The sequence below is a fragment of the Choloepus didactylus genome, chromosome 21 (genome assembly GCF_015220235.1).
Source record: "Choloepus didactylus isolate mChoDid1 chromosome 21, mChoDid1.pri, whole genome shotgun sequence".
Classification (NCBI taxonomy): Eukaryota; Metazoa; Chordata; class Mammalia; order Pilosa; family Megalonychidae; genus Choloepus; species Choloepus didactylus.
In genome coordinates this window covers 41,579,968-41,605,322 of record NC_051327.1, presented here as the reverse complement: position 1 = coordinate 41,605,322, position 25,355 = coordinate 41,579,968, and the positions used below count along the sequence as shown (strand labels likewise).

The 25,355-nt window shown below is 43.8% G+C and overlaps 1 protein-coding gene across 4 annotated transcripts in view; it reads left to right on the top strand.

Annotated features, from left to right (window-relative positions):
* The window catches only part of VPS35L (VPS35 endosomal protein sorting factor like), a 131,078-nt gene that overhangs the window by 91,074 nt on the left and 14,649 nt on the right, over positions 1-25,355 (top strand). For all 4 annotated transcript variants that reach the window (XM_037814344.1, XM_037814346.1, XM_037814347.1 and 1 more), the window contains one exon: positions 17,725-17,864. In XM_037814344.1, the coding sequence (XP_037670272.1) occupies positions 17,725-17,864 (140 nt within the window). The remainder of the gene's footprint in view (positions 1-17,724; positions 17,865-25,355) is intronic.

The window sequence follows — 25,355 nt, the reverse complement described above, 5'->3', positions numbered from 1 at the left end:
GCTCATCACCCACATTCATATCCACCCACCTGTAGGAGCGTAAGGGCCCGGGGTGGGTGGCAGCTACCGAGGGGACCCCGAGAAAGGAACAAGGGTGAATCTCCCCCCTAGGGTCACTCGACTACTCATGGAGCAACTAGTATTTGCTGCCTCCAGCCAGCATTTCCTGACGTTTTTTATATGGGAACCACTATGCCAGGCATTGTGCCAGAAACGGAATTGCCCTGCCCTTAAAGAGACCATGTGCAAGTAGGGGAGACAGTGCCTGCTGACCATTGTTAGACCAGACAGCACACAGTGAAAGTCACGCAAAGTGCACATATAACGTGCCAGGGAATTCTAGAGGAGAGAGAAATGACCCTTGGCTTGAAAGAGCAAAGTAAACTTCATTAAGTGACCTGGAAGGTAAGGTAGGATTTGGATGTGCTGAAGAGGGGAAATGGGCCTTCTAGGCTAAGGAAACTGCATAAAAAGTGGCCTGGAGGCTGGGAGAAAAGGTATGTCTGGACAGAATGAGTAGAAGAACAAACTAGGAAGATAGTTTTGGGCCCGAGTGTTGAAAAAGCTGAATTCCCCACAAAGCAGTTAAGATTTTATTCAGTATGTATTATAGGGTAGGTGGTTCTTCTTTGTTTTCAAGACTAGCCTCAGAAGTGTGATGCAGATTGCCGAGGAGCATCCAGCTCACACAGGGCCTTCCTTGACTTCCAGCACTCTCTTAACCTCTCTGCCTCCCCACAGTTAGGTTAGTTCCTCTAAACCCCAGTGCAAGGTTTTATTTTGGATCCTGGCTGAACCTGGTTGCTAGAGACCAATTAATATAGATTTAACATTAGATAAACTTGTTGAGGAATCAAAGAACCTGAAGTGAGATAGGGAAAACCTAATCCTTTCTGCTTAGGAAAACCCAAGCCTAATCTTCACAGAGAGACCATCACCGCCTCATGTGAGCTACTGGAGGGACCAAAAGGGATGTTTTTCCTCTGTTCCTAGAAATGAGTTAAGTGGCATGTGGACTGGATGTGCTGGGCTCAGCAAGAGAGCCCCTGACAGGTCTGAGATAAAAGAGGGAGAGCCTCCTGATGGCACTGCCGAAAATGAGAAGTAATTTACGTGTCCCAAGTGGACTTTTCACATGAAAAGTGGATGCTGAGTGAATTCAAAGAGCTTTCTGATTAACCCAATGCAAAATCAAGGTTAGTTTAAGCTGTCATTGATAACAGTTAAACATTAGTGAATTTAATTGTCCCTTGACATTCTTATTTCTCTCAATCTTACTGAACCAGTAGCCTTTAAATTCCTAAACTTAACTGTTATAATAACAGGTTCTAACAAAAAACACAATTTGGTAGGAAATGGTATTAAATCTCTGTAGATAACTTGCCTGGGGTTAACTGAATCTGAAGGCTTTGCCCACACTTACCCCATCACTAAGTGACGACATGGCATGTCTTCCCTGCAGACAAAGTTTGCAGGAGTAGGCTCCATCCCAGTGTTTCATTTTATACAGTCATTTCCATAATATTGACAGTGTGAATCCAAACCTACACCTAGGAGAGAGATGGGAAGTGCTGCAGGCTGGTAACGATGCTTAGCAGTGAGGTTTATAGACCTTGAGACAGAATGTATAATTCTTGTAGCCAGAACCCCACTTTAATAAAGTACATCCAAGCGTGAGACTCTTTCCACCCTGTGACGTTTCCTTTCCTCGAGATCCCTGGATTAGGACCGCTGTACGTCTGACTTGTCTAAGAGGCCGCAGGACGGACTGACGCCTGGAGTGGCGTGAATTACCTTTGAGGTCTTGTTTAGTCCTGGGAGTTTATGACTCTGGCGAGTGGTAAAGATTTCCATCAGCACTGAGCTAATGCATTGTTTAAAAAAACAAAACGCCCTCTTGGGGGTGGTCTGGATTATCACTTCTCTACCATTGTGTCTTATGATTCAGGACCTGAATTGTATTCCATATCGCCAAGGACACAGAAGGATGAGCTCAGGCTCAGAGGCTACAGTTGAAACTGACTTTGTTTTCTTATGTATGGAGGGTGATTTTTATCATAAAAATATTACATGCTCATTTGAAAAAAATTCCAACAATACAGAAATGTAGAACTTAAAAAAAAGTAGAATGCCCCAAAATAAAGTCTCTAGTAATCTGCTGTGCCTACCCTCCCCCCCAAAAATCTATTAACAGTTTGGATTTTTTTTTATTTTTTTTCCTTCTGTATAGCCATTAAATATTCATTCATTTTCTTATTCTCTCTCTCTTTCTCTCTCCCTCTCTCTCCTGTCTTCCTTCCTCTCCTCCCATCCTCCCTCCCCACATCTATCTGTATATTCTCACATTCACATGTTCTTTTTCACCCCCGAAATGGAGTTGTCTTACACAGTAAATCTTGGCCTTTCTCATACATGCATACACATCTGCCCCATTCTTTGTAATGGCTGTTTAGTCTTCTAGTTTCTCTCTCTCTCTCTTTTTTTTTTTTTTTTTTTTTTGTAAGTGCTATAATTTATTTCCCCAATTCCCCCTCCTCTTTTTTTACCAACGCTTTTGAAAGATATTTGGGCTCTTTCCAACTTTTTGCCCTCACAGACAATGGGCAACCCACACCTTAATTCCAAGCATTTTGAAGCTTTCTGACAGTTGTCCAGTTGACTGATATTTTAGTCTCTTAGAATGTGGAACCTTGTTATTCAGACAGACCGAGTTGTATTCAGAGCCTCGGTACACAAACCAGACACCAGTGGCTGTGTGCGAGGGAGGCTGCCAGCCCGGAGCTACCTACAGGAGCTGGAGAAGGCCCCAGAGCAGAGCGAAGCCTTCTAGAGCTTTCAGAAGACTAATCCTTACCAGCGGAGGTGTCTAGGGGGCTTGAACCTTAATGTGCAACTCATTTCGTGGAGGGGTTAATCAGAGAGGAACCTTCCTGGTCATTCGCAGAGCAGCAGCCTGTGTCCCCAGAGGGCCTGTGCCACCTCAGCTTAGTGTCACAACTTCTGCCAACAAGGCACTGGTGGGGCATAGGGGTAGGGCCCTTCCCTTAGAAGATCAGGAGTGTTTGCATCCACAGCCGAGCTTGTCTTCCTCCTCTGCTCCCTTCCCCAGATTCTCCTACTCTGGGAAAGAATGAAGGAGGCACTCCTCAGAAATCCTCCTTGGCTCTCTGCCTGTCCCCCTGTTGCCTCACTCTCTATTGGGTACATTGCTATGATGGAAAATTTTACAACAAACTTCTATTGCCTTTGTATGCTAAAGAAAAATTATTTTTAGAAATTTAAATTGGAATTCTAAAACAATAATCTAGTAGTAAGTGCAAGATCCCTCTTTTCTTCACTGTCACACACCACTCCTATTTCACACTTAATAGTTTGGTGTCGGTGCTCCTAGAACTTTTTCTATGCGTCTACTTAAGTATATACAGACATTTGTTTTTTCTTACAAAGATAGGATTACATATGCTGTCATGTAGATGGATGTACAAATTTTTGTATTTAATATCCCATAGATATCTTTATATATCTAAACATGTGGACCTACCATTTTCTCTTTATTAGCTGTATAATTTCCACGGTATAGCAATACAATAATTTATTTAGCTAGCCATTTGTTAGGTCGTTTTCAGTTTTCTCCAACTGAGGTTTGAGTTGTCGTCACGATACCTTCATCCATAGAGAACAATTGGCCCAATTATTTATATCAATTGTTTTAGTTTCTTTCTGCTTTTCAAGCAAATACCATGCAATGGGTTGGTGTAAACAACAGGAATTTATTAGCTCAGGGCTTTGGGGCTAGGAAGAAGTCCAAATCAAGGAGTCATCAAGGCGATGCTTTCTTCCCAAAAACTGGTGTTCTGGGACCGGCTGTTGGCGATCCTTGGTCCTGGGCTCCTCTGTTGCACAGTAATGCACATGGCGGCCTCTCCTGGCCTCTCCCTTCTCTTCTGGGTTCCCTTGACCTTCAGCTTTCTGCTTCCTGTGGCTTTCTGTTATCTTTCCTATTGCTGAAGACTCCAGAAATAGGATTAAGACTCATCCTGATTGAGGTGGGCCATAGCTAAAGTAACTTCATCAAAAAGTCCTACTTACAGTGGGTTCACACCCACAGGAATGGAAGAATGGATTGAGTCTAAGGACGTGTTTTTTGGAATACATGCAACTCCAAACTACCACAGCAGTTAGGAAGCATGGATAACTTGAATGTACAGTTAATCTAGTATCTTCAACTGCATTATTCTTTGCAGCTTCTCTTCATCCCTCACCTTCTCCCAGGGTTTTCTACCAGTGATATATATTTTGGTGTCCATTTTTTCACTCTGTACCCCCAGCCCCCAAGTGTCTATTGGAATTGTGAACAAGCAATGAGTTCTCTAGGGTTTCAGTGTCTTTGTGTTTTTGGTGTGTTTGATTTTTCCATGTCCTCATAAAGGTTTCTGGAATATCATGCTCCTTGGGTATCCTACAAAACTTTAACACTGCCCAGGTTGGGAAATCCAGAGACTCTGAAATCTTAGATGGAAAATGACTGAATGGTCCATGATAATTGTCTAACAACCATCCCTGGCCTTTGCTTATTATATTTAAGAAATAATCCAGGTGGCCTGATTTGGCTGAATTTCACTGTTATTAACTACTTTCATTTGCTTCTCTTGGAATATCCCAAGAGTAAACCTTTTAGAGCAGACTCTTTTCCTCCTTTGAAAGTCATTTCTGCATTTACCTGAAGGATTTAGAACAATTTTTTCCAAACTTCTTTAATTATCAATTTGCTAGAACAGCTTGTTTAAAAAACAAATGGACCACATTCTACTTTGTAGCTGTGAAAAAGAATGAAGATGCACTTTATGTGCAGCGATGGATAATCTCCAAGATATGCTGTTAAGCTGGGAAAAGCAAGGGGAAGGTGCAAATGGGTGTCATTATATGCTTTGTGTAAAAACAAAGAAAAAGGGAAAAATGTATTTGCTTCTATATGCTTAGAAGTATATCCAAGCAGCAGGGAATGTTCTTTACCTCTGAGAAGGGGAACTGGATAGCTAGGGACAGGTGCGAGGAGGAGACCTTTCACTGTATGTTCTTTTTTACCTTTAGAATTTTGAATCATGGAAGTCTTAACCTGTTCAAAAATGGATTTTTTTTTTATCATCATTTTATTGAGATATATTCACATACCACGCAGTCATACAAAACAAATTGTACTTTCTATTGTTTACAGTACCATTACATAGTTGTACATTCATCACCTAAATCAATCCCTGACACCTTCATTAGCACACACACAAAAATAACAAGAATAATAATTAGAGTGAAAAAGAGCAATTGAAGTAAAAAAGAACACTGGGTACCTTTGTCTGTTTGTTTCCTTCCCCTACTTTTCTACACATCCATCCATAAACTAGACAAAGTGGAGTTTGGTCCTTATGGCATTCCCAATCCCATTGTCACCCCTCATAAGCTACATTTTTATACAACTGTCTTCGAGATTCATGGGTTCTGGGTTGTAGTTTAATAGTTTCAGGTATCCACCACCAGCTACCCCAATTCTTTAGAACCTAAAAAAGGTTGTCTAAAGTGTGCGTAAGAGTGCCCACCAGAGTGACCTCTTGGCTCGTTTTGGAATCTCTCTGCCACTGAAGCTTATTTCATTTCCTTTCACATCCCCCTTTTGGTCAAGAAGATGTTCTCCATCCCACGATGCCGGGTCTACATTCCTCCCCGGGAGTCATATTCCACGTTGCCAGGGAGATTCACTTCCCTGGGTGTCTGATCCCACGTAGGGGGGGAGGGCAGTGATTTCACCTTTCAAGTTGGCTTAGCCAGAGAGAGAGGGCCACATCTGAGCAACAAAGAGGCATTCAGGAGGAGACTCTTAGGCACAAATACAGGGAGGCCTAGCCTCTCCTTTGCAGCAACCGTCTTCCCAAGGGTAAAACTTATGGTAGAGGGCTCAACCCATCAAACCACCAGTCCCCTATGTCTGTGGTCATGTTAGCAACCATGGAGGTGGGGTAGGCGAATACCCCTGCATTCTCCACAGGCTCCTCAAGGGGGCACTACATCTTTTTTTTTTTTTTCCTTGTTTGTCTTTTTTCTTTTTTTTTTTTTTAACTTTCCCTTCTTTTTTAAATCAACTGTATGAAAAAAAAAGTTAAAAAGAAAACAAACATACAATAAAAGAACATTTCAAAGAGACCATAACAAGGGAGTAAGAAAAAGACAACTAACCTAAGATAACTGCTTAACTTCCAACATGTTCCTACTTTACCCCAAGAAAGTTACCTAATATAGCAACATTTCAGTGAACTTGTTCCTACTACATCCATCAGAAATTAACAGACCATAGTCATTTCTGGGCATCCCCAGAACATTAAATAGCTTATCTGTTCTTCTTGGATTATTGTTCCCCCTTCCTTAATTGCTCTCTACTGCTAGTTCCCCTACATTCTACATTATAAACCATTTGTTTTACATTTTTCAAAGTTCACATTAGTGGTAGCATATACTATTTCTCTTTTTGTGCCTGGCTTATTTCGCTCAGCATTATGTTTTCAAGGTTCATCCATGTTGTCATATGTTTCACCAGATCGTTCCTTCTTACTGCTGCGTAGTATTCCATCGTGTGTATATACCACATTTTATTTATCCACTCATCTGTTGAAGGACATTTGGGTTGTTTCCATCTCTTGGCAATTGTGAATAATGCTGCTATGAACATTGGCGTGCAGATATCTGTTCGTGTCACTGCTTTCCGATCTTCCGGGTATATACCGAGAAGTGCAATCGCTGGATCGAATGGTAGCTCTATATCTAGTTTTCTAAGGAACCGCCAGACTGACTTCCAGAGTGGCTGAACCATTATACAGTCCCACCAACAATGAATAAGAGTTCCAATTTCTCCACATCCCCTCCAGCATTTGTAGTTTCCTGTTTGTTTAATGGCAGCCATTCTAACCGGTGTTAGATGGTATCTCATTGTGGTCTTAATTTGCATCTCTCTAATAGCTAGTGAAGCTGAACATTTTTTCATGTGTTTCTTGTCCATTTGTATTTCCTCTTCAGAGAACTGTCTTTTCATATCTTTTGCCCATTTTATAATTGGGCTGTCTGTACTATTGTCATTGAGTTGTAGGATTTCTTTGTATATGCAAGATATCAGTCTTTTGTCAGATACATGGTTTCCAAAAATTTTTTCCCATTGAGTTGGCTGCCTCTTTACCTTTTTGAGAAATTCCTTTGAGGTGCAGAAACTTCTAAGCTTGAGGAGTTCCCATTTATCTATTTTCTCTTTTGTTGCTTGTGCTTTGGGTGTAAAGTCTAGGAAGTAGCCTCCTAATACAAGGTCTTGAAGATGTTTTCCTACATTATCTTCTAGGAGTTTTATGGTACTTTCTTTTATATTGAGATCTTTGGTCCATTTTGAGTTAATTTTTGTGTAGGGTGTGAGGTAGGGGTCCTCTTTCATTCTTTTGGATATGGATATCCAACTCTCCCAGCCCCATTTGTTGAAAAGACCATTATGGCTCAGTTCGGTGACTTTGGGGGCCTTATCAAAGATCAGTCGGCCATAGATCTGAGGGTCTATCTCTGAATTCTCAATTCGATTCCATTGATCTATATGTCTATCTTTGTGCCAGTACCATGCTGTTTTGGCAACTGTGGCTTTATAATAAGCTTCAAAGTCAGGGAGTGTAAATCCTCCCACTTCGTTTTTCTTTTTTAGAGTGTCTTTAGCAATTCGAGGCATCTTCCCTTTCCAAATAAATTTGATAACTAGCTTTTCCAAGTCTGCAAAGTAGGTTGTTGGAATTTTGATTGGGATTGCATTGAATCTGTAGATGAGTTTGGGTAGAATTGACATCTTAATGACATTTAGCCTTCCTATCCATGAACATGGAATATTTTTCCATCTTTTAAGGTCCCCTTCTATTTCTTTTAGTACAGTTATGTAGTTTTCTTTGTATAGGTCTTTTACATCTTTGGTTAAGTTTATTCCTAGGTACTTGATTTTTTTAGTTGCTATTGAAAATGGTATCTTTTTCTTGAGTGTCTCTTCAGTTTGTTGATTTCTAGCATATAGAAACATTACTGACTTATGTGCATTAACCTTGTATCCCGCTACTTTGCTAAATTTGTTTATTAGCTCTAGTAGGTGTATCGTTGATTTCTCAGGGTTTTCTAGATATAAGATCATATCATCTGCAAACAATGACAGTTTTACTTCTTCTTTTCCAATTTGGATGCCTTTTATTTCTTTGTCTTGCCGGATTGCCCTGGCTAGCACTTCCAGCACAATGTTGAATAACAGTGGTGACAGCGGGCATCCTTGTCTTGTTCCTGATCTTAGAGGGAAGGCTTTCAGTCTCTCACCATTGAGTACTATGCTGGCTGTGGGTTTTTCATATATGCTCTTTATCATGTTGAGGAAGTTTCCTTCAATTCCTACCTTTTGAAGTGTTTTTATCAGAAACGGATGTTGGATTTTGTCAAATGCTTTTTCAGCATCTATTGAGATGATCAATTGATTTTTCCCTTTCGAGTTTTTAATGTGTTGTAATACATTGATTGTTTTTCTTATGTTGAACCATCCTTGCATGCCTGGAATGAACCCCACTTGGTCATGGTGTATGATTTTTTTAATGTGTCTTTGGATTCGATTTGCAAGTATTTTGTTGAGGATTTTTGCATCTATATTCATTAGGGAGATTGGCCGGTAGTTTTCCTATTTTGTAGCATCTTTGCCTGGTTTTGGTATTAGATTGATGTTAGCTTCATAAAATGAGTTAGGTAGTGTTCCATTTTTTTCAATGTTTTGAAAGAGTTTGAGTAAGATTGGTGTCAGTTCTTTCTGGAAAGTTTGGTAGAATTCCCCTGTGAAGCCATCTGGCCCTGGGCATTTATTTGTGGGAAGATTTTTGATGACTGATTGGATCTCTTTGCTTGTGATGGGTTGGTTGAGGTCTTCTATTTCTTCTCTGGTCAGTCTAGGTTGTTCATATGTTTCCAGGAAATTGTCCATTTCTTCTACATTATCCAGTTTGTTGCCATACAGTTGTTCATAATATCCTCTTATAATTTTTTTAATTTCTTCAGGATCTGCAGTTATGTCACCTTTTTCATTCATTATTTTGTTTATATGGGTCTTCTCTCTTTTTGATTTTGTCAGTCTAGCTAGGGGCTTGTCAATCTTGTTGATCTTCTCAAAGAACCAACTTTTGGTGATATTTATCCTCTCTATTGTTTTATTGTTCTCTATGTCATTTATTTCTGCTTTAATCCTTGTTATTTCTTTTCTTCTACTTGGTTTAGGATTGGTTTGCTGTTCATTTTCTAGCTTCTTCAGTTGGTCCATTAGTTCTTTGATTTTGGCTCTTTCTTCCTTTTTAATATATGCGTTTAGTGCTATAAATTTCCCCCTTAGCACTGCTTTTGCTGCATCCCATAGGTTTTGGTATGTTGTGTTCTCATTTTCATTCGTCTCTATATATTTAGCAATTTCTCTTGCTATTTCTTCTTTAACCCACTGATTGTTTAGGAGTGTGTTGTTTAACCTCCAGGTATTTGTGAATTTTCTAAGTCTCTGATGGTTATTGACTTCTAATTGTATTCCATTGTGGTCAGAGAATGTGCTTTGAATAATTTCAATCTTTTTAAATTTATTGAGGCTTGTTTTATGTCCCAGCATATGATCTATTCTGGAGAAAGTTCCGTGAGCACTAGAAAAGTATGTGTATCCTGGTGATTTGGGATGTAATGTCCTGTATATGTCTGTTAAATCTAATTCATTTATCAGATTGTTTAGGTTTTCAATTTCCTTATTGGTCTTCTGTCTGGTTGATCTATCTATAGGAGAGAGTGATGTGTTGAAGTCTCCCACAATTATTGTGGAAACATCAATTGCTTCCTTTAGTTTTGCCAGTGTTTCTCTCATGTATTTTGTGGCACCTTGATTGGGTGCATAGACATTTACGATTGTTATTTCTTCTTGCTGAATTGCCCCTTTTATTAGTATGTAGTGGCCTTCTTTGTCTCTCAAAACATCCCTGCATTTGAAGTCTATTTTATCTGAGATTAATATTGCTACACCTGCTTTCTTTTGGCTGTAGCTTGCATGAAATATTTTTTTCCATCCTTTCACTTTGAGTTTCTTTGTGTCCCTGTGTCTAAGATGAGTCTCTTGTATGCAACATATTGATGGTTCATTTTTTTTGATCCATTCTGCAAATCTATATCTTTTAATTGGGGAGTTTAATCCATTTACATTCAACGTTAAAACCGTGAAGGCATTTCTTGAATCGGCCATCTTATCCTTTGGTTTATGTTTGCCATATTTTTCCCTCTCTCTATTAATATCCTTTATTGTACCCATACCGAATCTCTTTAGTACTGAACCTTTCTCCAAGTCTCTCTGTCCTGTCTTTGTTTCTCTGTCTGTAGGGCTCCCTTTAGTATCTCCAGTAGGGCAGGTCTCTTGTTAGCAAATTCTCTCAGCATTTGTTTGTCTGTGAAAAATTTAAGCTCTCCCTCAAATTTGAAGGAGAGCTTTGCTGGATAAAGTATTCTTGGCTGGAAATTCCTCTCACTCAGAATTTTAAATATATCGTGCCACTGCCTTCTTGCCTCCATGGTGGCTGCTGAGTAGTCACTACTTAGTCTTATGCTGTTTCCTTTGTATGTGGTGAATTGCTTTTCTCTTGCTGCTTTCAGAACTTGCTCCTTCTCTTCTATGTTTGACAGTGTGATCAGTATATGTCTCGGAGTGGGTTTATTTGGATTTATTCTATTTGGAGTTCGCTGAGCATTTATGATTTGTGTATTTATGTTGTTTAGAAGATTTGGGAAGTTTTCCCCAACAATTTCTTTGAATACTCTTCCTAGACCTTTACCCTTTTCTTCCCCTTCTGGGACACCAATGAGTCTTATATTCGGACGTTTCATATTATCTATCATATCCCTGAGGTCCATTTCGAGTTCTTCAATTTTTTTCCCCATTCTTTCTTTTATGCTTTCATTTTCCATTCTGTCATCTTCCAGGTCACTGATTCATTGTTCAACTTCCTCTAGTCTTGTACTATGAGTGTCCAGAATCTTTTTAATTTGGTCAACAGTTTCTTTAATTTCCATAAGATCATCCATTTTTTTATTTAGTCTTGCAATGTCTTCTTTATGCTCTTCTAGGGTCTTCTTGATTTCCTTCATATCCCGTACTATGGTCTCATTGTTCATCTTTAGTTCTTTGAGTAGCTGCTCTAGGTGCTGTGTCTCTTCTGGTCTTTTGATTTGGGTGCTTGGGCTTGGGTTATCCATATCGTCTGGTTTTTTCATATGCTTTATAATTTTCTGTTGTTTTTGGCCTCGTGGCATTTGCTGAACTTGATAGGGTTCTTTTAGGGTTTGTAGACCTATTGAAGTCCTTATCTCTAATTTATCAGATCTACAGCTTCGTGGAGTACACTTTCTCTAACTAACCAGCAGGTGGCGTCCACGAGCCACCTGTTCTCCACAAGCCAGTTCTCCCCTGCTTAGCCTTTTTGGTGAGTGGGGGAGTGAGTCTTGTGGGGCCCAATTGGTGTACCAAGCTTGCGTGTGTAGTTGGTGTTGCCTGCCCTGTATGTGGGGTGTGTTTCTGGGCAGTCGGGGAGGGAGGGTGGCCCTAACAATCAAATCTCCCTGATGATCCTAGAGTTTTAAAGCTGCTGCAATAGTCTAATCCTTCAGTTCAGTACTGCCACAGTTTGTCTCTGCCACTGACCCACAAGTCTTTGGTATTGCCGTATGGCTCCTGAGACTTGCAAGTGGGTCCCTCTTCCAGGCTGTGCACCCCGGGTCCTCTGTTGAGGGATGACTGTGCTATGTCACAGGTGAGTGCCGTCCCCCCAGGGCAGTTCTGGGCTGCTGGGCTGTGTAGGGAGGCTCCCAGTCTGCTCAAATGATGGCTGAATGGGGCTTTGTTAATTCACACTGCTCCACCTTCCCAGCTCTGGGACATTCAGCTGAGGTTGCAGGGAAGGCTAATGGCCACGCCCAGTTTTGTGGTGTGTGCCTGTTATTTGAAGCGCTTCCGTCACACTGGGTTGTCTGGGGCAGCTCTGGGCTATGGGGCTGGCGATGGGCAGGAGTGTTTCCTGTCCACCAGGATGGTGGCTGTGAGCGGACACCCCCCTTTTCTTGGGAAGTTGTGTTGTTTAGTGAATTTTCTCAGCCACTGGATTATTGCCTTTTGTCTCAGAGCTCTCTTAGTTCTGCTCTTGACTTGACGTGCCCAAATTGCAATTCTTTGAAGCTTTCTGTATTGGGCTTCTTAGAGTAATTGTTTTAGAAAAAGAAAAAAGGATTAAAAAAAAAAAAAAAAAAAAAAAACGGCCCTCCTCAGAGATCTAATGGGTTATTGAAATGCTAATAGACAAAGCAACCAGGGCCATTAAGGAAAGGTCCACAGGGCAGAGAGATCAGCTTTGCTTCGGGATTTGCATATGCGCCTCAAGGCCTGAGCTCCGCCCTTCCCCTTTCTGTGTTCACCAGAACTCCAAAAATCCTCTGCTTTTATTTTGGAGTTTTTCGTGTTGTTTTTTTTCTATGCCTGTCTCCTCTCTGCTGGGCTGGCAGCTCTCAGATTCTCTGGTGTCTGGTCTCAGTCTATCTATGGTTGGAGTTTGAATCAGTAGAATGAGTTTCCGATAAGGGCTGCCACTGCAGTTCTCCCTTCTCCTTCCTGGAGCTGACAGCCCCTCCTCCCCCGGGACTGAACCTGGCAGGGAGGGGCGCGGGTCCCCTGGCCGCAAAAACTTACAGATTTCGCTGATCTCAGCAGTTCCACGTTTTCATGAGTGTTGTATGAAGTATGCCCAAAGACAGATTGCTCTGTGGTGTCCAGTCCACGCAGTTCCTGGCTTTTTACCTACTTTCCTGGAGGAGTAACTAAAACTTACAGCTCACCAGTCTGCCATCTTGCCCCGCCTGCCCTCAAAGATGGAGTTTTAAAATGATTTGTTCTCCAAATCTCTACACTGGATAGTCTGGGTCAATAAATTTAAGGTGGGCCTGGAAACCCACATATATATATATATATATATAATGTTTAATTGCCGCTTTATTGAGATGTAATTCAAATACCATAAAATTCACCCTTTTGAACATGTACAGTTCAGTGGGTTTTAGTATATTCACAGAGTTGTGCATCTATCAGCTCTAATTCCAGCAATTTTGATCACTCCAAAAGGAAACCATGTGCATTAGCAGTCACTCCCCATTCCTTCCTTTCCAGGGGAGAATGCATTCCCTTGCCTTCTCCAGCTTCTTTAGGCTGCCCACAGTGCTTGGCTTGTGACCCCTTCCATCTTCAAGGGCACCAGTGGTCAGTTGCGTTCCTTCTCACATAGCACTCTGACTCTGCATCCCTTCTGACCCTCAGGCTCCCTCTTCTGCATTCGTCTCCCACTTTTAAGTATCCTGTGATTTGATTGGGCCTACTCAGATAATCAAGGATAATCTCCCTATCTTAAAATGTCAGCTGCTTAGCAGCCTTAATTCCGTCTGCAACCTTCAGTGCCCTTTGCCTTTTATAAGGTGACATATTCGCAGATCCCAGAGATTAGGGCATGCACATCTTTTGAGGGGAAGGAGAGGGTGATATTCTGCCTGCCACAGACAGGAATACAGGAATCTGGGAGTCCCCCTCAAGAGCCACAGCTCTGGTAGATGATTTTGTATTTAACATACCTAATCCATTTTAACTTGAATTATCTTCCATGGCTTTTAATAGCTACAAAATAAATTGTTATAGGATGTTGACACAATTATTCTGAACTATAAGTGATGAGGAAAAACTGTTTTCACATATATAGTAGGAATTGAGTTTTAATTAATAAGGTAAAATTGAGAAGTCTTCCAGACAAAATTTTATTATGAGTCAAGTCTTCTGAGGATAGAAATTAAAAAAAAAAAAAAAAATCTGCTTGGGAACACTCCATGCCCCGACCCTTAAATAGCTGTTTATTTTAGCTCCCTCCTTCAGGATGAGCAAGGGGTGGGGCGGTTGGGAGGCCTGGAGCCCGGGGCCAAGGCTGCTCCTCCTTAGTGAGGTAGAATAATAGGCGCGTTCTCCCAGCCACTTGGCAACACACACATAAATACAGTAAATAAATGGCCTTTCAAGTTGCAGAATTTTAGTTCCCATGGAGAGAAAAGCTCTCCACCTTGCTCCATTATGTACGTAATGTTTTCCCCGGAAGAGTCCTCAGAGATGTAGGGACAGCAGGCTTTTCCTACAGGAAGAAAACACAGCCAGACCCTGTGGAGTCCACATGCCAGCCCATGTGTCAAGAGGGCAATGTCAGGGGCAGGTTCAGCTCTCCTCATGAGCTCCCCTTCCATCTGCTTCTTGAAGGGGTGCTCAGCTCAGCTGTGGAATGCCAAGGCAATGCCTTCGCTTGAAATACGGGGTTGTGGGGAGATGCTGGAAGGGGGAACCATTACACTGTAATGCTCATTAGACCCTCACCTGAAAGCTAGCTGAGGCCATGGCCTTCTCCAAAGCACGTGTGTGGATGCAGGAGAGTGGAGCACTCTGGTTTGGGAACCTTGGAGGGGTGGTCAGCCCAGCCCCCTGGAACCCCCTCTCCATGACTCAGTGTACATATACTTGAGGATTTCTACCCAGCTTAATTTAAGTTGACTTATATGCTCAAACGCTCTTGACCCCAACACAAGATTGAATTGCAAGGGGGAAGAATCAGGTCAGAAACAGACTGAGGAAAGCTTTTCCAACCAAAGAGGAAAATTAGTCCCAGCTTCCCAGCAGTCAAAGCAAAGAGAAATGCAGTGTGCCATGTGACTTTATTAAAAGGACACACAAATTCATTGAGAGGGTGACTCTTTTTCTCATGGCTTTGACATGACTCACTGCATGGAGGGCAGCCTTGAGTGGGGTGGAGGGTTTGAGCTTTGGAATCTGACTTGGCTTCAAAACCTGCCTCTCTCAGTTCTGTTCTCATGTAAAATGGGAAAACAAGACCTCATAGGTTGTCATGACTTCTAAGTGTTGGCACGGTGCCTGGCACCGAGTCAGCACTCAAATTTTAGGGATGGCTGCTATACTTGCTCTCTCTGTCTCTCTCCCAAGTGTTGTGGCCTCCTGCCTAGTCCCCCTGACCCTATCTCCAGTTTCTCCTCCCTGGCTCTGCCTGCTGAGAAGCTCAGGATTATTTCCTTTCTGCTACAAAAGGTTGCACCAGCTTCACTGTCCTTACCGAATTTTTTCCCTCCCTTTGTGTGTCAGTTTGGATATATTATGTCCCCCAGAAAAAGCCATGTTCTTTAATGCAATCTTGTAGGGGCAGATGTATTATAGTGATTAGGTTGGAAACCTTTGATTGTTTCCCTGGAAATGTGACTCAATCAACTGTGAGTGAAATGTTTGATTAGATTATTTCCATGGAGATATGGATCCTGCCCATTCAGGGAGAGTCTTGATTTAATCACTGGAGTCCTATAAAAGAGCTCACAAACAGAAGGACCTCAGAGCAGCTGAGAGTGATATTTTGGAGAGCAGCTGAGAGAGAATTTTGCTGACTCTTTGGAGATGCTAGCCCAGTGTTTGCTCTGGAGAAGCTAAGAGAGGACAAAATGCCCCAAGAGCAACATTTTGAAGAAAGCACAGGAGCTGAGAGAGGAGCTGGAACACAACCTGGGATCAGCAGATACCAGCCACATGCCTTTCCAGCTAACAGAGATTTTCCGGACGCCTTTGTCCTTCCTTCGATGAAGGTATACTTGTGTTGATGCCTTAATTTGGACATTTTCATGACCTTCAGACTGTAAATTTGTCACCAAATAAACCCCCTTTATAAAAGCCAATCCATTTCCCATATTTTGCATAACAGCAGCATTAGCAAACTGGAACACCTTCTTTGTTTTGATGTGTGTGACTTTTTAAAAACACAAATCTGATTGTGTCTCTCCTCTGGACGAAGGAGGGGTGGTGGGCTTTGAATTCTTCTCAGCTCAGTCTCCTGCCATCCTTGCCTGAGCGACATCAACCTGGTCACTCACCTTTCAAGCTCTGGCTTCATCATCTGGGGATGGAGACCATTGTACCTTGTAGGGCTGCTCAAGAATTAAGAGTATGACCTACGGGTTCGTAAGTGGTGCCGTGTACTACTATTTGTCAACCAAGACAGAAGACCATACAGGCCTTGACTCTTTTGGGGAGGTTTATCAACCAGAAGCAACATTGAGTGCCTTTCCCTGAGCCCCAGTAGTTTATCTCTTTCTCCCCAACAAGGCTGAGATCAGACCAAAGGACCTCACAGGCTCTGAGTAAAAAGGTGTTAATTAGTATGACTGCGTTGGTCTCATCACCACAGGTAGGCTGTCAACTAATTTCCCCACTTTTTCCCCATTTGCCCCCAATCCCCAGGGTAGCGGCACTTCATAAATTTGCTAAGGGGAGTGTGAGAGCAGAATTTGGGAGACAGTGTGATAAGGAAGCTTCCAGAGCAGAGCTGACTCTTCAAGCAGGCTGTGAGAGAAGTGGCTTTCCATGACGTGCGTGTTTTTCCCTTGTGGAAGGAAGAGAAGGTGAACAGCCACCATCCGGCATCCGGCGCTCACTCTTCCCATTTGATGCGGGCCTCACTCCTGGGGAAGCAGCCGCTGGCTGCTGCGTTTGCCCCTCTGGTGTACGGGATGGCGTTCCGGTTTAATTCAAGATGCTGTAAGCCAGTGAAGTGTTCTTTCTCTTTGCTTCAGTGGAAATTGATCTGGAGTGGAACTGTACTTGGACCATGAAAATGTTTGATCTTGGTGTATAGTTAAAATTTCATTGGTCGGGTCAGTGTTTGTTCTGCTTTGACCTTGAGGCTTTTTCTCATGGTTAATACCTTGGCACCTCTAGAAAGAACTTTCTCTTCCTCTCCACCTCTCTCCCCATCCTTTCCTCCCCCTCTCTCCCCTTCTTGTTCACCCTCTTCTACTTCCATGTCACCTTCTTTTCCCTCCTTCCTTCTCTCTCCCCCCACACCTTCCTTCCTTTCTGCCACCCATTGAAGTCTTCTAGATTTGCAGATTACTTTATATCTCTTAAAATGTCTTCGTTTCCCAAATGATTCTCTGGAACTCTTACCCAGTTGGATGACTCTAAAGCTCTGTCTGTGTGGGTGTGTGTGTGTGTGTGCATTCCTTAGATATTTTCAGTCGCATTTATTTAACAAAAATGGGGTGCAAGGTGTGAGCTCCAACGCTGGCACCTGCTGCCTCCATGCAACACTGTTCTGGGACAAATCACTTCACTTTCCACATCTCATTGCCCATCTGTGAAATGGGCCCAATGGCAGCACCTTCCTCATGGGGTGGACATGAAGAGTCAGTGAACCCATCTAGGATGAGCCCTCAGCCCCAGTAACTATGACTGATTTTTAGAATTTGTGTAAAAAATTTGCCGCCTGCTTTTTTCATTCAATAGTCTAAAGCCAATTTGACTGAGAATCTGTGAGTTGAAATGTTAATACCAATAGCAGTGCCCTCTCAACTGAATGTGCCTCCAAGTCAGTTAACAGTGTGTAGATTTGCAAATACAGCTTATTCTAGGACCTGCCAGCTTATCGGGTCCTCCGTTTGGCCTGATTCCAGTGACATTCTTCATACTGGCCTCCAGGCTGTGTGAAGAAGAAAGCAGACCCTGAATTTTCCAGAGTTCTCATTTTTCTTTTTCTTTCTTTTGCCTTCCAGCGGATGCTTTTTTCAAAGCCGCTATAAGCCTTGTTCCTGAAGTTCCAAAAATGATTAATATTGATGGAAAGATGCGGCCTTCGGAAACATTTCTTCAGGAATTCCTCTGCAATTTCTTTTCTACTTTATTGATAGTACCGGTAGGTTAACCCCAAAGAGCCATGGGTGATATGTTTCTTTGATCGACCTTCTCCATATTCTTAGCCCTAAAAAGTGCAGGGATGGACAGTCTATGGAACATCTCTGTGTTGATTTTTTTGTCAGATGTTTGAATTTCTCAGTGTATTTTCTGAGCTTGCTGTGCCCAGGGTGTATTCGTTGAGGCCTCTACACTGCCAAGGTGGTGGCTCAGTGGTTAAGAGCACAGACTTTGAGGCTGTCCCCTCCAGTTCTGTAGTCTTAGGCAAGTATGTACCCTAACTGGGTGCCAGTTTCCTCATCTATAAAAAGGGGATAATAATAACATCTACTTCCCAGGGTTGTTGTGCGGATTCAGGGAGTGAATACACATAACATGGTTAGAGTGGTACCTTGGTACCTAGTGCACAGAAATCACATAATAAGTTTTAGAAAATGTTGTGTAGCAGTGGTGATGGTGGTGATGATGGTGATGATGGTGATGGTGGTGTTGGTGATAGTGGTGGTGGTGATGTGATGGTGGTGATGGTGGTGTTGTTGGTAGGGGTGGTGGTGATGGTGTTGGTATCAGTAGTGATGGTGGTGGTGGTGATAGTGGATGGTGTTGGTGGGGGTGGGGGTGCTGATGGTGCTGATGGTGGTGGTGATGGTGATATTCTTTTGATGGGAAGTAATAGAAACCAAAACTAGATAGGGGAGGTCAAAAGGGACTTTGTTGGAAAGATGCTGGGGTTTCCTCTGAAATGTAAGAGATGGGCAGTCAGACATGGACTGGATGGAATCAGGGGCTCTCTGAGGGCCCAGCAGTAGGGATTTCTGAGCCCTCTTCCTGCTTAACCTGGGTCTGCCCTCTCCCTGGGGATCTGTCAGAGCAATTGTGAATTTGGATGAGAAAACACAATTGACATCTTATTTTCACAAACCTCTGAGTGTAATTCAGCCCTTTCATTCAATTATAAATTAGAGACAGCCAGTCACAGCAGTAGTAGCAGTCAGTGGGATCTCACCTAAAGAAACCCATGATAGGTTCATATCACATTTCAAGTGTGAAAGACATTTCAGAATATTGTTTATGCTTTTCATTACTTAAAAAGCACAGTTTATTAAGCCCATTGCTACATCTCTTTAACATATTCGCAAAAAAGCAACAGATTATAGTACAAGAAGTGCATTTTTAAAATTCTTTGACAACTATATTTTAGTATAATTGGTTTCCTTTGTAGTCTTATGTATTTTATTTTCTGCATTAGAAATAGTATTCTGGGGAGTCCATAGGCCTTACCTTGCTGCCCCTGTGTCCATGCCACAAAATGGGTTTAGAACCCCTGGTAGAGCTAAATGTGCATGAAAACTGCTGGGTGCTTGCTAAAATGCAGTTTCTTGGGCCCCTCGCCTAGAGCTTCTCACTCAGTAGGCAGTAATAGGCCTCTGGAATCTACATTCTTGAAAGCCCCCTCAGCATTTCGGGTGTAGGTGGTCCTAGGACCCCACGTTGAAAAACATCGCTCTAGACTTGAGCCATAAAAGTGACTCAGCGCCCATGGTTACAGGGTTTCTTTGGGTTTCTTAGCTGAAAATGGTCTAAGTGTGTTGATCGATGCGCAACTCTGTGACTATACTAACAACCGTTGACTTGTATACTTTAAATGGGTGAATTGTATGGTATGTGAATTATGTCTCAATAAACCTATTATTTAAAAAAGTTAAGTCACCCAGCCCCCAGCCCTCCCTGTTTGGATTCCACATGCTCAGGAGAGAGCATCTGATGGGCCTGGCGTGGGGTGGGGGACCGGGTCCCACAGGCAGGGCCGCAGCCCCCAGAGCGGGCAGCCTACCTCCTCTGCCATTCACTTCACGCTTGATTTCCATATTTTCAGGTTCCCTAGTTAGTAGTTTATAATCAATTTCTCTCTTCTTTGACTTGTCTAGTTATCTTTCAAGTAAAGGCCAAGGTTTCGAAGGAGGAAGCTGATTGAAATCATCATTCACTGCTTAATGTCTGTGCATTTAGCCACTACTCTAGTGCTTTCTTCTCATTACATATCACTGAAGCCTTAGGGGAAAGCCTTGGCCTCAGTCAGAAACTTGAGTTCAGTCAAGACCGGACAACTTAATAGCTGTGCAACTGAGGGAAAGTTTGGTAGCCCCTCAGAGCCTCAGTCGTCACCTTTCCGAAATGGCATCAAAATGCACCCCTCTTGGGGCTCCGTGAGGATTGACTGAAATGATAGCAAGGAAAGTGCTTTGCAAACTGGTGGCCAGTGGACAGAATCCAGCCTGTGGACACATTTGTCTGTTTACATAATGATGGGAAACATTTGGAATCAGTAGCCCACCTTTCAAAATCGGTAGATCCCAGAAAAAACGTAGATTTGCGGCTCTTCTAGAAAATTCAGGTCTCGATTGACCACAGTGGGGAGCAGCTGCCCCTTGCTCCAGCTCTGTTAAGCACTTCCAGATCCATTAATCCCTTTCCTTTGCCTCCTGGCCCTTAGGCACTGGTGGAAACGACCCCTGCTTTCCACAGGTTTTAGCTCTTGTCTCTGGGACCAGCCCACCAGCTTTTGTTGATGGTTTTGTCACGATAATGAGATAAGAATGGCTGCCTGAGACAAGAATGGCTGCCGTTTGTGACTTCCGACTAGGTGCCCTGTGCTGAGCTCAGCGCTTCATCATCGTTCAGACTCTCGGAATCCTCTCTCACGCCCTGCAGAGTAGGAATCGTGGCTCCTTTTGTACTTTAGGAACCCGAGCGTTGGAGGGGCCTGAGGTTGCTCAGCTATAGTGTAGCAGAGCTGCTACCTGAGCCCAGGTCCGTGCTACTCCGGGACCTATCCTGACCACTGCAGAATCTGAGCCCTGCAGGATCTGAGCCTGAAATGCGTACAGTGTTGTGTTTTATTTACTGAAGGACCCTTCGGCACCAACAGCCCAACATTACTCCTCAAGGGATACAGCTTTAGTAACTACTGGCCGGCTCTGCAGGGGCCGCAAGGTGGTCCGTGAATAATAGACAGAGCTGAGTGCTAAAGAAGCACAGGTGGGATATGATGGGTCCGAAACGAGCCATGCCTGCTGTGAAAAGATCGAACATAGAGATTTGCCATCTCCCACTTTTACCTAGTTCAAAGGACTTGTTACCTTCTGTGTCACAGCTTTTAAAGGATGGGTTCAATAAGCTGCGATTAATTTTATTTAGAAAAGATTGAGGTCATTTGAGACTGGATAAAGGACCTGTCCTACTTTATTCTTCTTTACCAAGTGCAGTGGGCAACATTGCCCAGGACAGCCCCCCTGCTCCGCAGGCCGTGCACCTTTCCAAGCACAGTTTGGAGCCTTCTGCTTTGGCATCAGTATTGGCCACCCTCTCACTGGACTAACGCATTTCATTTGACAACCAACTGGTAGGACAAGTAAAGTAAAAACAACTGAACAAGTTCAGCGTCATGATTTCAGAGTCCTCATTTTGATTCAGTTACAATTTGTAGGAGAAGGGAAATCTACTGCCATCAATTTTCTGACACTTATCACTCAGGATGTAGAAGATGTCTTTTCAACTTCTTATCCATGTGGCAAGGCCCAGTCCTGGGCAAGATGTCCCGGTACTAAGCTTCCTTCCTTCATTCAGTAGATCCCACAAATATCTGTTGATCTAGAAGTTCATGAGTGAACGGGAAAGACCTGTCTCCCCCATCCCCTGCCCCCTGTCCCCATTAAGGGAATACATACATATTTAACTACAATTATATAAAGTGCTGTAAAGAACCACAGGGGACTCAGAGAGCCTCAAAATTGAGCGGGGAGGATTGTCGGGAAATCCTGAGAAAGTGTCATTGGAGCTAAACCCAGAGGATGAAAAATAGATACCAGGTGCAGAGGGGGAGAGCAGGGGCCATTGTTGAGGAGGAAAGGAGCCCCGTACCCTTGGGGGACTGTAAGAAAGCCACGGGGACTGGAGCGTCAGGAGGGCGAGGATACCAGGCGGAGCTGGGAGACAGAAAGGGGCTGGCTTGGGTAATCCCCCATCCCAGGGATGGCCCCTGCCTTCTCCTGTCTGCCCCTCCCCGCCTAAGTCCTCCATGTTCCCCAGAGCCCCTTCCTTCCCTTCCTGCTCATCCTCCCATCCCACCTGCATTCTGACTCCTTTTCTAAAGGGCTTTATCATTTATTGAATCAACACTTCCGTAACCTCTTACAATGAGTCAGCCATGATGCTAACCAGTTTGCAGATGTTCACGTGAAACCTGCCTGCCAGGAGCCTCATTTTGCAGAAGTGGAAACCGAGGCACGGAGAAGCAAAGTAACTCGCCCAGGGTTGCCAGCTAGTAAGTGGCCACATCAGGATTGAAGGCCGGAATGTCTGTGTTCAGCCGCCATCTTTGCTGCCTGATCGTCGCTCTCCTGGGAAGTTAGTACCGGAGTATTTGTCTTCTCCCAAGAATTCCCGAAAACCAGAAATCCAAGGAAATATCACTAATAGTGGAATCCAGCCTCCTCACCCCCACCCCTCCACCCCACCCCCAAATCGGGCCAGATGGAATAGAGGGTTTAGTGCCTCCAGGTGCCCCTTGGGAGCCGCCTTAAATGCCTGTCTCTGTCCTGCCCCCCTGGGAGGCAGCCATGCCAGAAGAACCAGGGAAACCATTTCCCTCTCCGAGTGCCTCTGAATCCATGACCCTTTTTTCCCTTCCTTTTAAAACCTCTGTGTCTGCCTTGCTTCAGTTGTTGGCATTGAGCCATCAGAGTTCAATTTTGTGTTTTTTTTTAATTTCACAATGACTGAAGCATGGATATCATGTGGAAAATTTCTTTCTTGTATAGAAGGTTGGAAATAATCTCTTGTCTCTTTGGTCATGCATAGAAATGGCTCACTATAAACCTTTCCCTCTCTGTTGCCCCTCTTTCGCCTTTTGGATGGTATATTGAATGATCTCCTGCAATAGTTATAGCATTTATATTGAAATTAAGTTACTAAAACTTTGAGATTGTTGTCTATTTCCAAGGCAGATCCTTAAATAAAATACATTTTGAACATCCACATAGCAGAACGAATAGCCTAGTTAGAAACAGCTGTTCTCAAAGAAAGGCAGGAGTAAGTTGCCAGCTGATAATGACTGTAAACGGGCAGCAGATCATGGCACAGGCAATTCTGACGCACGTACTTTGAGGCATTGACTTTTGAGCATCATGTGCCCTCTTCCCTGTCCTGATACCATAACATCAATTCCAGTAGACATTAATGGCACATACAAAACCACTCACAGCATCATTCTTGCTGATTGAAAGTATCCCTGCTCTATGTACACACTCATGCTGACTTCGGTTGCTGTTAATCCCACCTACATTGGTTGTAGCCCTCCTCATCCTCCATGCTTCTGTTTAACACTCAGGGTTGGTTGCTGCTGCTGTCACTCAGCCTTGGTGGTGTCCAGCCAGGCCTTGGGCAGTGGAAATCCACATTTCTTTGCCTGTGAATAGATTCCAAATCTGCCGCCGTGGCCTCTTAGTTCACGAGCTCAAGAAAACCTGGGATGGAAGGAAATGGAAGTTGAATCCCTGTATGCCTTCCCCCAATTAGCAAGCCTCAGAAAGTCAGAATCATGCCAAGTTCATCTGTAGAGCCGTGCAAATAGAGCATTAGTAGTTAGGAACTTCCGCTCTGGAGCCAGACTTCCAGGCTTGGATTCTGGGTCTTCCATGTCCCAGAGGTGTGGCTGGGGGCCACTTATCCACTTACCCTCTCTGGGGCTCACCTCTCCATTTGTGCACTGGGTGTTGTAACCATATATTCCTGGAAAATAGTAGAGCTATGGGAGCTACCATAAGTGTCAGCTGTCATCATTTGTTTTTGTTAACTAACTCAACGCCTGGCACATAGAAGGTGCTCAGAAAGTGTAACCCACCCAGCAGTATTTCCTGAGTACCTTCCATGTGCTCAGCACTGCCCTGGAAGTTGGGGACGGAGCCGTATTGTCCATCACTGGGGGACCCCATTCACTCCCAGAGGTGCCATCAGCAGAATACAGTGTGCAACTGGGCAGCCCTGTTTGGAGTGCCTTAGGCAACAGGGAGCTGTTACCTGTCCTCCTGGAGGTTATGGCTAGTATGGAAGGAGACAGGGAAACCAAGAGGCACTTGTTGGGGAGTTCACTGAACAAATGAATTCGATCATTTCAGGTGGTGAGAGCTGCTCTGAAGTAAACAAAACAGGATGATTTGTGATAAAGAGGGTCCAGGCAAAGGGGGCTCTGGATTGAGGTCAGGGAAGGCTTATGGAGGAGACAATGTGGGATAGAAGATAGGAAGGCCATCAGGAGCCAGTCTGGCCAAGTCCTGGGGACAAAACTTCCAATCAGGCGACAGCAAGGTTGGGAGGCCAGAACGTCTTTGGTTCGAGTGCTCAGTAATGCCCATTGGCCATCCCGGGAGACTGACCTCTGGTCTGTGTGACATGAGCCTCCTCTGCTTCCATCTGGTTCAGCCAATGGGAGGCCCTGGTGGCGCGGAGGGCAGGAGGAGAGAGAGGCTGGGTATGTGTACCCCCATGCTTGCCGGGCCACCGTTTGGCCATGGCTTTGTCCCTTACTCAAGACCATGGCTCCTGTCAAGCGGCCTCCTGCAGCTGCGGGTCTTTCCAGATCCCAAGAACGCCACTCCCCGCCCCTTGTCCTTTTGGTGGTAACGGCTTCCCGGTGTTGCCAGTGTCTGGGTGTCCCCTGTCCTTGTTAGTCCCCTTAGTCCTGTCCACCTCTTCATAAATAGCTCTTCATCAACCCTGATGGATACAGCAGGCCCGAAGGACAGTAAGGGATGCTGGAGCGAGCAAGGGGCGGGTGGCATGAGCTGGGTCAGAGAGCCGGCAGGGTGGGGCAGATCAGCATAAGGAATTGGGCATTTTTTTCTACAGGGGTGAGAAGTCTTTGGAGAGTTTTAAGCAAGTGAGTGACATGTAGTTGTATATACCTTTGGGGAACTGAGTTGACGCTGCTCACCTTTTTTCATCCCACCGCTTCTTTCTTCCTTCCTTCCTCCCTCCCTCCCTCCTTCCTTCCTTGCAGCATCTGAGCAACACTGTTTGCTATAAACTCGGTGACAACTTGGGTTTTTCCTCTCCCCAGAGAGAGTCCTCACTTTGGCTGTTGATGTTGAACATCCTCTCAACCAAAGAAAGAGGCTCTATTTAAAGTCGGTGCCAGTAGAGATGACAGAGATAATTTCGAGGCTTTACCCAGAGAGATGGATTCTGCTATTCCATCTGCTACAAGACCCACAATCTTGCTTCTATAGTTGGAGGAACAGGATTTACTTCTTTTACTTCTACTCATTTAAAAACAAGGTGCTAATTTGGGGAACAGGCCATTAAGCTGACAGGTAGCTTTGCTTTCCCATTCCACGGACTCAGAAAGGGAGGTTCTCAAAGCTCATCTCCCCAGATGGGCTGGAGTGTGTCGATTAATGTCGATTAACTATGTTTTGTCATTTTCTTCTCTACC